The sequence below is a fragment of the Colossoma macropomum genome, unplaced genomic scaffold (assembly GCF_904425465.1).
Source record: "Colossoma macropomum unplaced genomic scaffold, Colossoma_macropomum, whole genome shotgun sequence".
Classification (NCBI taxonomy): domain Eukaryota; kingdom Metazoa; phylum Chordata; class Actinopteri; order Characiformes; family Serrasalmidae; genus Colossoma; species Colossoma macropomum.
Window position 1 is genome coordinate 940,255 of NW_023496051.1, and position 12,075 is coordinate 952,329.

The window sequence follows — 12,075 nt, forward strand, 5'->3', positions numbered from 1 at the left end:
ATGTGCCTGTCAAAGGCAGACATGCTTTTGAACCTGCCTCTACCTCTGAAAGAAGTATGTTTGTGACTAATATAATGAGTGCAGTATGTTGTTGGTCGGATCCCCTTGCAGTCTGGAATAGCTGAACCTCCGCCAAGGTTCCCCTTGTCTTACAAACCCAGTAACAACATGTCATAAATGCACAGCAAATGAATACTCACGTCATCCTTGAGTTTATTGAGGGAACTTTAGCTTTGGGCCCAAGTTTAAGAGCAAGGGTGGTGAAGGATAAACTGAATTAGGTGGAGGGAGAAGCATTAGAATGAAGAAGGAAAGGAGAGAGCAGGATGGAATGACAGAAAGATGGAGGTAGAGTGTGAGAGATTGGGAGATAGATCAAGAGCCAAGTGATGGAAGGAGATATAGTGAGTGAGCAAAAAAGCATGAGATGAGATGTGGAAAGAGAATCAGAGTGATGGATTTTGTACCTCCAGTTGTCTTGCAGCTGGATCAGCTCTGGATGCCCCAGAAGGCTCGTCCATGCCAGTGGATCTGTCCTCAGCAGAGACGTTCAAAGCGTTTTTGGAAAAACACGCTATTTTTCTGCTTGTTGGAATTTATTGTAGTTTTATACTCGAGGCACACTGCCCACCCATGGTTAGCCAGTGCAGAGTTGGAACTTTGTAACTTTCCTATAGCCTACAGATCATTTTGATAGCTTCAACGACCAGGTTGCTTTCAAATGAACCAGTGATTGAGAACGTCTCATCTATTTTTCTTCCTTTCTTTCTCCCTTTCTCCCTGCAGCGGATCCCAGAGTGAGTGAGAACGTTTCAGGTGAGTGTCCAGGGTGCACGGATTCAAAATTGAGAGAGCAGAAAAAGGAAAGAAATTCCAAATTCTTTGGAGGCTCTGCTCAAATAAAAACACATTCGTCCTTCCAAATCCAATTCCCAGCCAGACTTAATGTCCATGTTGCAGCAACAGAAAGAGAACACAAACTTCTAGAGTCTAAAACTCCCATATCAGAGATCCCATTCTAGAACTTAGAGACTCATGCTAAAATAGACACACCCTTCCACACACAGAGACCCTACCCTAAAAGTGATCTCACTCTGCAACAGAGATCCACAGAACCCCGACCCCAACAAGGAGACCCTCATTTAGAACGGAAACTCCTCTGAGACAGTCCAAAAATTTCCATGCTAGAACACAGAGCTTCCATGCTGAGAAAGAAACACCAGTTCCACACACAGACACTCTAGAACAGTGTTTCCCCAGCCAGTCCACATTTTTGCAAATTTGGTTGGGCAAAAATTTGGACTGGCTGGGGAAACACTGTTCTAGAGTTTTGGTCTGAGGATCCCTGAGGACCAGTTTGCTCTAGAACACACTACGATTGAAACTGATCGTTCTACAAAGAGAAAAAACTCACTCTAAACAATCTAGACATGCCAAAACTCCTAAAATTAAAGGAGCCTAAAGGGGTTCTTTACATGATATCATAGAAGAACGATTTTTCCTGAAGAACCTTTCAATGGTTCTTTAGAGAACATGAGGTGTGAGAGTGTGAAGAATGTGTCTAAAGTTTAAAGAACCTCCACATAATGTAATGGTTCCAGGAAGAACCCTAAATTTCTTTTCCACAGCAGCCATTAAATACATTTTCCACATTTTGGAGGAGGTCCCTCTAGAGTATATTTCAATGGGAATGTATATGATTTGCAACACCTGAACGTTTGTAGGTGAGCAAGCAAGCCAATTTTTTACTGTGGCAGCTGTACATGATTTTTTTTGATATAAAGAAAGCTCTAGTTGTCCTTTTGACTCCGCATGGTCGATTTTGTCGGAATTGTCTGAATGGTTTTCAAAGCAGGGGTTCTTACCCCACGCCTTTCACCTCTACTTTCTTGCTAGCAGCTCAAAACAGAGTCAATTCACACACAGAATTCCCACCGTGTCCTAGCTAATCTGATGACAGAATTATGGTGAAAAGTACGTTACCAGATTATACTGTTTAACAATATACAGATCTCCATTCTATCAGCGGAAAAGCCACTAGGAGGCCTGCAGAAAGAGGCTGTATTGGTACAGAAGCTTTATATTGTGTTATATAGAGTAAAGGTTCTTCACACTCACAAATCCTTCTTTTAGATATGGTTCTTTTGGGTAACCAAGAGTGGTTCTTCTTTCAAAGAATTCTTTGTGACACTTTAATGTTTTTCAAGTAACCCCATCCACTTTTGAACCCTGTCGTCAACCTCAGACTCATTCAAAAAGCTCAAAACTGCATAACACAATGCCCTTGCAGGGATCGTTTCAAAGAGCTGGAAGACGTTCACCTCCTGTCTTTCTGGTCTCTGTTACAGCCCAAATTCACAGTGTAATGGATATTCTTACAGAGAGTACAATGAGTCAATAGAGAGCAAGGCGAGTGAGTGATGAGCCAGTGGAAACAGACTAATGGAATGGCCCCTCAACTCTGCTAACAGGTCTAGCAGGCCTTCGCCACAGGTGTACAAACAGAGCGAAGACCTGGGGTCCAGACAGCGCTGAAGAAAACATTACTGTTGGAGATTGTTCTTGCACGGCATACGTTAACAGATGATCTGTAGGCACATCAGGGAATGAAATCAACTCATGAGCATTCTTATTTACTACTATGTTTACTACACTAAGGAACTAGTTTGTGACGTTGAGCTAAACTAAATTGACTAAACTAAACAAGTTGCTTGTGTTGTTTCAGGTAAAGATGCTATCTGGACACAGTTCCCTTTCAGGACGGATTCGTACTCCGAGTGCAACGGCAAGCAGTACGTGAAGAGGACGTGGTACCGCAAGTTTGTCGGCATTCAGCTCTGCAACTCACTCCGATACAAGATCTACCTGAGCGACTCACTCAATGGTCAGTACTCCAAAAACGATTCAGAGGATACAATCTGATTGACTGAAAAGCATTCTACTCACAATTAATATAGCCCATTTGGTCAGATTCTGAAAAGGAGTACAAATAGGCCTATCAAGTTCCGAACCTGTCATAGCAAAAGCCTACTACCCTTTTGATGCAAGGAATGTTCAGGGTTTTTTTGCTTTACTTTGTTCTTTATTTTGCAGAACTATGGTATAAAAGCCATAGAATACTTGAGGTTAGGTTCAGGGGATTCAGAATCCCATAGACCTACTACATATGATGGCATAGTTCCATACCTAATTTAGTTTACCTGATTCAGCTAATTGGGCCTTAATCATATAAGGTAATAGATCTCCAGGAATAAGGTTGAAACTAAACTTTGCACAGCAGTAAAAAATCAAAGGTGACTAATACTATGCATTGCTCTTGAGCTAAGCTTAAGACATCCAGTTACTCTTAATTTAAAGCTTATTTTAAACTGTCAGGTCAATTTTACTGTAGTATTTCACCAAAATTGAAAGATTTTATGTTAGTAGCTTGCTGTTAACTACTAAAATAAAGAAAGTTGCTTTATCTTAATGTAAGATTGGAGCTAATTTGTTTCCAAGCTGTTCCTAACTGGAGCTTCAGTATTGTGGTTAACATTTCTCAATGTACCTTTGCTCAGGTAAATTCTACAACATCGGGGACCAGACGGGTCACGGGGAGGACCACTGTCAGTTTGTGGACTCCTTCCTGGATGGAAGAACTGGCACGCAACTGCCTGCAGACCAGCTCCCAGCCAGGACAGGTACGGAGGCAACAGCCTGTCAAATGGCATAACTGATGAACTAGTGTGATTGGATGAAGTGAACAAGAACCCATTTTATGAACACAAGTTTTAGCCCTATACAAAATTTGTCTTGACACATTTGTCTAACTGAGGGTCAACATTGACTCCAACCAAACAAAAAAGATTCACTTTTTACAACCAAAGCTCCTTTGGAAAGGAAGTCACAGCCATTGATCCATAACTTACCCACTTTTTCTGCCTTTTTTCAGGTTTTTACAGAGCTGTGAGGCAAGAGCCAGTCCATTTCGGCCAGATAGGCGGCAACTCCCACATCACTTACGTAGCGTGGTATGAGTGTGGCACACCAATCCCAGGCAAATGGTAGAAACGCAATTGGGTGTCAGTGCAGAAGCCTGAGGAGCAACTCTCATTGGCTGGTGAAGGTCACATGCTGTTTTTGTTTTTCACCAACGGCTTGGTGTCCTGTGATACCTCAACTTCCAGCAACTTCAAGTCCAAACCTTGTATTATAATGTACAGGATTGAAGAGTCAGGGACTTTTAATGAGTGCATCTGTGTTATGTATTATTAACGAACCGCTGTCTTATTTATCATTACTAAGAAGTACAAGTTTAAAGATGGAAAACTAGAACAAGAAACCACAATGAGAAGTCTTTACTTCAGATACATTGAAGTTAAGATTAGTATAAAAAAATATGCTTTAATATTGGGAAGCTGGCTCCCAGAAAGTATTTTGGTATTTTGTGTAATGTTATTTATCAGCGTTCATGGTGACTTGTTTCTTGGCTTGCCAGTGAGTGAGAAGGGTTTGGGTTTTGATTCAGCTCTTCAGCAATAATGGCTAGATGGGTTCTCTCTATTGTCAGAGACTACTGTGTAAACTTTACAGGTCTCTGGTAAGTCACGTACAGACTGAAACTCATGTATAACTAAACCTCTTTGCTTTATTTTGTACTCAGCTGAATCGAAGCGAGACCACAACAGTTGTTCGAGGTCACAACAACATAGTATGAAGACATTTTCCATTCATTCATCCATGCATTCATGTCCTTGCTCACTCGGCCCACTCATTTGCTCATTATATTCATCCGAAAGAATGAAAGAAACCCTCAGAGGCCCTGTGCCACGTTTAGCGTCTTCCTTCGTAAGCCCTGCTAGGCCTGGTGGGACCTTACACTTGCAATTTGCACAGCATAAATATATTTATATGTATATGGAGAGAAAGTATTTTTTCAGTAAATGTACGCAAGAAGAAAAAAGGTCTCTGTTTATGCTCACGAACCACAGTTGACGGGGTTCGAGCCCACTGAAAGCAACAGGAACAGATTTTTTGTTTTGTTCTGTTTTTTATGGTTTCCATTGTCTTTAGGGAAGCGTGTCTCCAAGTATGTTTTGTACAGTCATTCTCTGCCTTCTTCCCCCAGACAGAGGACAATTAATCAGTATATATATATATATATATATATATATATATATATATATATATATATATATATATATTTTTTTTATGGAGTTGTTTGTAAGATGAAGTTGCATTGTTGTTGTTTTGGACGCAATCCGTCCATTTGCCTATGTATTTTTTCCAATAAAAAACAGATTTTCCCTTTTTTAATAAAAAAGAAGAATCCTGTCATTTTTTCTGTCATCGCCACATGAAGCACTCAGGTTGGCCACTCATAGATGTGAAGAACCTCATGGACCTGACTTGTTAACTCACTCACTCACATTTAGCAGGCTGCTTTCCACTGTCTTTCTATTCATTCAATTGTTACCCATGAATTAATTCTTTCTTTCTGGTTTATTTTTACTTTTAGCTTGTTTGTCTATTATAACCATTACAAAAGAAAGTTCAATGTCCATATGGTGCCCACACTGTAACTAGCTTTTCAAATAAAACCACACCAAGGCCCTTTGAGACACCACATATAATCGCATGGATTTCTTAGCGGACATAGATAAAGTCCAGGTTTCCTGCAGCAGCCTGCCTGTTAATGCAGGGGCTTAGATTCTCCGCGAGTCGCACCACGACTGAGCTTCAACCTCTTTTCCTCACTCCCTGTGTCACTGCCGACCGATTAGAAATGTCAACAGAAATACACACATTACCACACTTTTCCAGCCTCGGAGAGTGAGCGAGGCACTGCCAAACTCAACACAGGGACGTTCTCGGAGAAACCACACAGCCAGGAAAGAAAAAAAGACAAAAAAGGGGCCTATGAAAACTTTAAAAATGCCTCGCCGTGACTTTATTAGCTTTCCAAGTGAAAGTTACAGTCTGGGCACGACAGCTAATGTCACATGGAAGTGGAACTTTCTCTTGGGTAGAATATAGCAGAAAAGTAAAGCAAAGAATGAAACGAATAATGAAAGAAAGAACAAATAAATTGATCAGTTCAATAAATAGACAATAGAAGGAAATAAAGATGAGAGAAGTAAGCACTTAACCAAATTAAACTCGTGTGAAATGCAAAATCTGTTATTTATTGCTCACAATGCATGACCACAAAGCGTTTCCTCTTGTTTACATGCAAATGGTTTACAGTAATGCCACAGCAAGGCTCATAATTCGGGTCGTAGAGTAGTTAGAGGTCACTGAGTCTCCTATTCTGTAGATTTAAGGCCATCGCTTGGTGAGCATGGCTAGAACAGTAGTATCTGACCCTAATGTTGTCCATTTTTTCAGATAACAGCATGTCATACAGTGTCAGAAGACACATAAGCAAGTCTATTTGAGGCAATTTACATCATGTGTTATGTTCAGGCATGAACTTGGCACAACTGCCTCAGAGCTCCAGTGCAAACCTGAAGACACAAACATGTCCTGGCAGCTACGAATCTTGAAACGTGGTGGATGTATTTGAAGAGATAAAGGATATAGAGAGTTGAACACCTAAATTATTAGTCCCACTGGCCCCTATGAGTGTCCAGGGTGGTCAGTCATGTTGCCCACCCACACACCATCGCTCTGTGCAGCTGGTTCTCTAGAGGGGCATTCACACACATCAGCAGCTCCTGCCCTTTATTTTACGACCAGCTCCTGCCTGGAGACTTTGTTATAGCTCTAGCCAGTTTTAAAGTCCTGTTAGTGAGAAACATGGCAGAGAATCAAAGTGACAATGCTAGCTAGCCGCCAGGCTAAAATCCCAGCTCCCTGCCCGGTGGCAAATCACCGTCCAGGGGAACCAAATGAACATGAGGCCAAACACGTGTTGAGAAAAAAAAAAATTGTCTCATAACTATTTAACTCCAGTCAGTGGAGTAAAAAAAGGTTTTCACAGTTAGTGTTGTAAATTCTACATGAGTTCTCTTTTTTTAATGAAATCTATGGGAAATCATAGTGAAACTACAGAATAACACCCGTCATCTTGTAAAATAACAGCAATAAGTTGTAAACGTGAGCGAAAGGTTTTGTTAATTTATGATATCCCAACAGCAAATTTGCAAGGAAACATTCTACAGTAGCTAAGAGGATCTTACACTCACTGGTCACTTTATTAGAAAACCTACCACATTGCTCAGCGGTTTACAATCTTGCTCCTGGGTACAGCTGCCCTGGATGTTGGAGTGTTTTTCCATTCTAGATCACCTCAAGAAGGGCTTGTTTATTAGTTCATTCGTTGCATCAGTCCCAAATGCTGCCCTTAGCCCTGTGGTCCATGCTTTGGTGATGTCAACAACGTGCAAACCTTATAGGCCAAGAGTCCTTGAGGGTGCTTTGTTTAAGACGGACTCATCAAATGTGCAGCACCTGGTAAATTGGTTGTACATGTTTTTTAAATTGGCTAATTTGTTTATCCACAGGGGCACAATTAAGATTATAATGCATTTAAATGGCAAGTTCAATTAATCAGCAAATGCATTTCTTAGTATCTTCCCCTGTGCCATGTTGGCCAGACAGTTGTTAACTAAACCATTGCTTCTGGTTTGTCCTTGCCTATATCTCAAGGAATTTTGGGTAATAGGCTATTACAGAGTTTGCACTGATGCAGTCCTTGCCGAAGGGGGCATAGACGGCATTCGTGGGGAACAAGACATCCTAGACAGGCATGTCAAACAGGGGATCTACTGGGTCAAAGTTCTGCGGAGATTAGCATTTACCCTCATCTAACACTCTGAATTCAGTTTATGAAGGCCTTGCTAATTAGCTGATGAGCTGAATCAGATGTGTTTAATGAGGCAGTGTGCAGTGTTTTGGCCCACATGAACTGGAGCCTGACACGTGTCCTAGGGCCTCATCTGCATGTGCAATTGTGGACTGCAGCGCCATTTCAGACGGTCGGTTGTCTCAGCCTCAGAACTAAGAGCATCTTAGATCTTTAGTACATTAAGCTGGCCACAATTATCGGGACTTAGACAGTTCCATGTGCCCTGTAAACACTTCCGTGCAATGAGTTTTACCAACAGGAAACAAATTGCAAGTAGTTGCCTGCTCTGCGCTCTGTGACTGAGCCGTTCCGAATGAGATATTGTTGCAGGGCTGAAAAAAGTTTGTAAAGTTCACCTTCTAGCATCTATAAAAGTTATTCAAGAGACTTTTGAAGCATTTACAGCTTTTAAGTGCAATACCCTTGCATTTGCTGACATGCATACCAATTTGTCGTAACCCATTTTGCTACAGCTAGAGTTGATTATTTTGCATTAGCAAAACAGCCCTTTCCTGTCAAAGGCAATTCTTGGCCTTGTTAAGGAAGGAAGAGCACCAGACTCTGGCAATAAGCAGAAGTCTGGCTTGCAGGACTAGAGTAAACGCTAAAACGTGCAAGGCCTGCAGGGCCTGCAGGACCTGGATTGAGGATGACTAGAGAATGCAGCCGACACGTTGCATAACAGGCCAACACAGGCAAATAATATGGTCAACACAAGAGCTTCTGCAACTCAATAATCACAAGCTCTCTCCTTCACAGTTAAAAGACCAGGATGATCCAGGTAATGAAGGTCTTCAGGGGCATCCAAATATTAGACAGATCTGAAATCTCCAGGGACGTAGATCCCCAGGACCAAGTTTGGGCACCCCTGACCCTAAGAACCCACTGGCTTCTTACCCAACCTTACATGATCTTTATGTCAGTACGTAGGTCTTCGTAAAATCACAATAGGCTGCTCTGTCGAAATAAGTGGTTATTTTTCTGGTAGGTCTCCATCCGGTTTATTAGCCAATTAGTGGACGTTATCCATAATAAAGGAGGGTAGAAATGGTTTGGACCCTCTAGGCTACGTTCTCTCTTCCTGGCTTTAAACGGGATATCTGATTGGACCTTATGCTGTAAGTGTTCTTGGTATCTGACAGGAACTCTGTAGAGTTGTAGATGGACAGTGAGATGATGATCACCGGACATTTGTGAACATCTGCCCATTCACCGTTTCTTCTGAAGGGTATTAATATGGAGCTGCAGTAACATCCTCTACTCTTCTGGCAAGGCTTTACAAAAGATGCTGGAACATTACGGTGAGGATTTATTGCATTCAGCCACAAGTGTGATCAGGTACTGATGTTGGATGATTAGATCACTCCAACTCATCCCAAAGGTACTGAATGGGGCTCCAACACTCCCGAGAAGTTGCTCCACAGCCCAATGCTGGGGGCTTTATACCTCTCTAACTGACGCTTGACATTGAGCATGGTGACCTTAGGCTCATGTGTGGCTGCTCCAGAGCATTCCATTCTATTGCCAATGCTTTTCTGTGAAGATTAAATGAGCTGCATGCATAAGAAGGGGTGTCTATACAGGGGTGTCTAAACATACAGTGAAAGCTTAGTCAGAATGTGGCCAACACTGTAGCTGATTTATGACCAGCAATGCTGAGCACAATAAGCTTGATGCTTTACCTCACGAACTGCCACAAATCATTCCCACTGAATCTTTTCTGACATGAATTGTGGATCTTGGCTCAACGCTACATGCCAGCAGAGAAAACAAACACAGATAATTCATTCATTAACACGGACGGGATATTTATGATAGACAACTTTTGAGCATGAATGTGCTCTATTATCTTCCTCTCTTTCTCTGACATGCATGCACAAACACACAGCTGTTCATTTGTTTTGGCACTGAGCAAGCATGTGCTATTGAATGCCCTATCAGATAATCATGCACTTATCAGAGAATCTGTAATGCTGAAAACTGCCTCTGGTCAATGAATACAAAAGCAAGGCTTTACGGAAATTATTTGGCAGAAAATTAAATAGAGGGAAAATGGGAAAAATGTTCTCTTTAAAGGAATAGTTTAGCAAAAAATCAAATATACATGATTTTCCATTTACCCCAACTGCAGTCGATGAGCCAAGAGATGTCCAAATTTAGCTTCTTTAGTTTAGTACTGGAGCTTCTAGGCTAATGTTGCTAATAAATACTGGAAGTCAATAGTCACCCAAATGCTTCCACAAAAAAACATGCCCAAAACTACTCTCAATTTGCTTAAAGCGCATTCAGGTCCCGGGTTGCACAGACACCTTGATGTGGTTAGAAAAATGGTTCTATAAAAATGGAAAAGGCTCTTTGTGTATGTGGTTCCAATATTAGATTATGCTAATGCTAGCTAGTTAGTGAAACTCCAATGAACAATTATGCATCATTCTAGGCCAATATGATAAAGGGGGTCGTTTTCACCTTGTCGGGGGAACTTCTGAGTGAAAGTTAACTGTACATTTTCTTCTTTTTTCCCTTGGAAAACTACTGTTTTCTTGTACAGTTACTGGTTTAGTTGCTGAGTTTTAAGAGTCTTTAGTCAAAAACTAGATACTAAAGAAAACATGGACAACAATAAACACTATACTAATATTCACAAACATAAATCAATTTTTTAGATCAGTCCTTTTTCTTAATGAGTTCTTGCAACATGATGCCTTTATATTTATCTGCAGTCAGTTTACCTTTGTACATCTGATGGAGGCCCTAAATGCAAAGGAGAACTGTCAGAGCCTTTTAGGCCTTCAGCGAAGCAGAAAGCAGTGCCCGGCAGAAAACTGGCAGATATAGCTCTGCTAGCTCTCTTGTTGGTTAGGACTTCTGGAGCTGATGAGTAGGCCTAACACGTTAGATTAGCTATCAGCATAATTACGAAGTGACAGAGAAATCATCTCACAAATCACATTCTGATTTCCAATAGACGGGACCTGTTTTGTGAGAAAAAAAATCATCACTCTAGGTGTTCTGGAAGTCCTAGATACATCACTGAATGTAAGCGGCAGCCTGAACAACTCATATCAAATCAGAACTCACTACTGAAACAGTCACTGTGAAAGTGCTACAAGGTAAACTATATGATGGTATGTCTGTCACAAGCTTCACGTAAAACACGCAGTATCTTTTAGAAGCTTCAAATGTCTGTGTTTAATCTAGATTGGCCAAATTGGTTGTACAAATCACTGACAGCTTAGCGCTGACGAAATACTTCAAGAGATGCTGGCAGAAGTTTGCTTTATAGCGAAGTTTTGACCGAGTTCTCACACGTACGGCACAAACTGTAGGTCTAGTGATGAATAATAATAATAATAATAAGTTTAACTTATATAGCGCCTTTCACAAACCTAAGGACGCTTTACATAGTGTAAAAAAAAATCTAGAAGACTAAAGAGAAGAAAAAAGGAAGGTTTTTAGCAGAGATTAGAAGGAAGGAAGACAAAGAAGAGCAATTACGAAGAGTGGAAGGTAGAGAATTCCAGAGTTTAGGGGCAGCAGCACTGAAAGATCTGCCACCCATGGTAGAAAATCTAGTTGAGGGAACTGTGATAAGTCCAGAATTAGAAGATCGGAGAGCACGAGAAGGAAAATATAATGAAATGAGATCAGAAAAGTATGTCAGAACCATGTAAAGCCTTGAAGGTAAGAAGAAGGATTTCGTACTTCTTAGAATGTAATCCTAGAACTAATATGAAGCCAATGCAATGGTCGAAGAACAGGAGTAATATGAGCTGTGAGTTTGGTGGAGGTAAGAACCTTGGCTGCTGAGTTTTGGATGTATTGAAGACGATTAATTAGTTTAGCTGGAAGGCCATAGAAAAGTGAGTTACGGTAATCGATGCGAGAGAAGATGAAAGCATTAACCAACATTTTAGTGTCAGAATCACTTAGCATAGGGCACAAGCGTGCAATGTTGCACAATTGATAAACTGATAAAATGCAGTTTTGGAGACTAGCTTAATGTGAGACTCAAAAGTGAGAGATGAATCAAGAAGACAGCCAAGGTTCTTAACAAATTGGCATGGTTCAATATCGACACCATCAATGGATGGATTGCCACTGCTCGAATCTGGGCCGAGACGTCATTTTTATCTAAATAACATCGTTTTTGCTGGTATAGATTGAGTGTTGCACCTCTTTTTGGCAAGTAAATTGACTCTAAACAGTCAACTGACTTAACTTTTAATTTATTAGTAACTTAACATTGA

The 12,075-nt window shown here is 40.9% G+C and overlaps 1 protein-coding gene across 18 annotated transcripts in view; it reads left to right on the forward strand.

Moving 5' to 3' along the window:
- abi3bpb (ABI family, member 3 (NESH) binding protein b) overlaps positions 1–5,138 on the forward strand; it is a 38,210-nt gene extending 33,072 nt beyond the window's left edge. For all 18 annotated transcript variants that reach the window (XM_036565085.1, XM_036565087.1, XM_036565086.1 and 15 more), the window contains 4 exons: positions 787–816; positions 2,726–2,884; positions 3,558–3,680; positions 3,932–5,138. In XM_036565085.1, the coding sequence (XP_036420978.1) occupies positions 787–816; positions 2,726–2,884; positions 3,558–3,680; positions 3,932–4,047 (428 nt within the window). In that variant the 3' untranslated portion in view covers positions 4,048–5,138. The remainder of the gene's footprint in view (positions 1–786; positions 817–2,725; positions 2,885–3,557; positions 3,681–3,931) is intronic.
- The last annotated feature ends 6,937 nt before the right edge of the window (positions 5,139–12,075 follow it).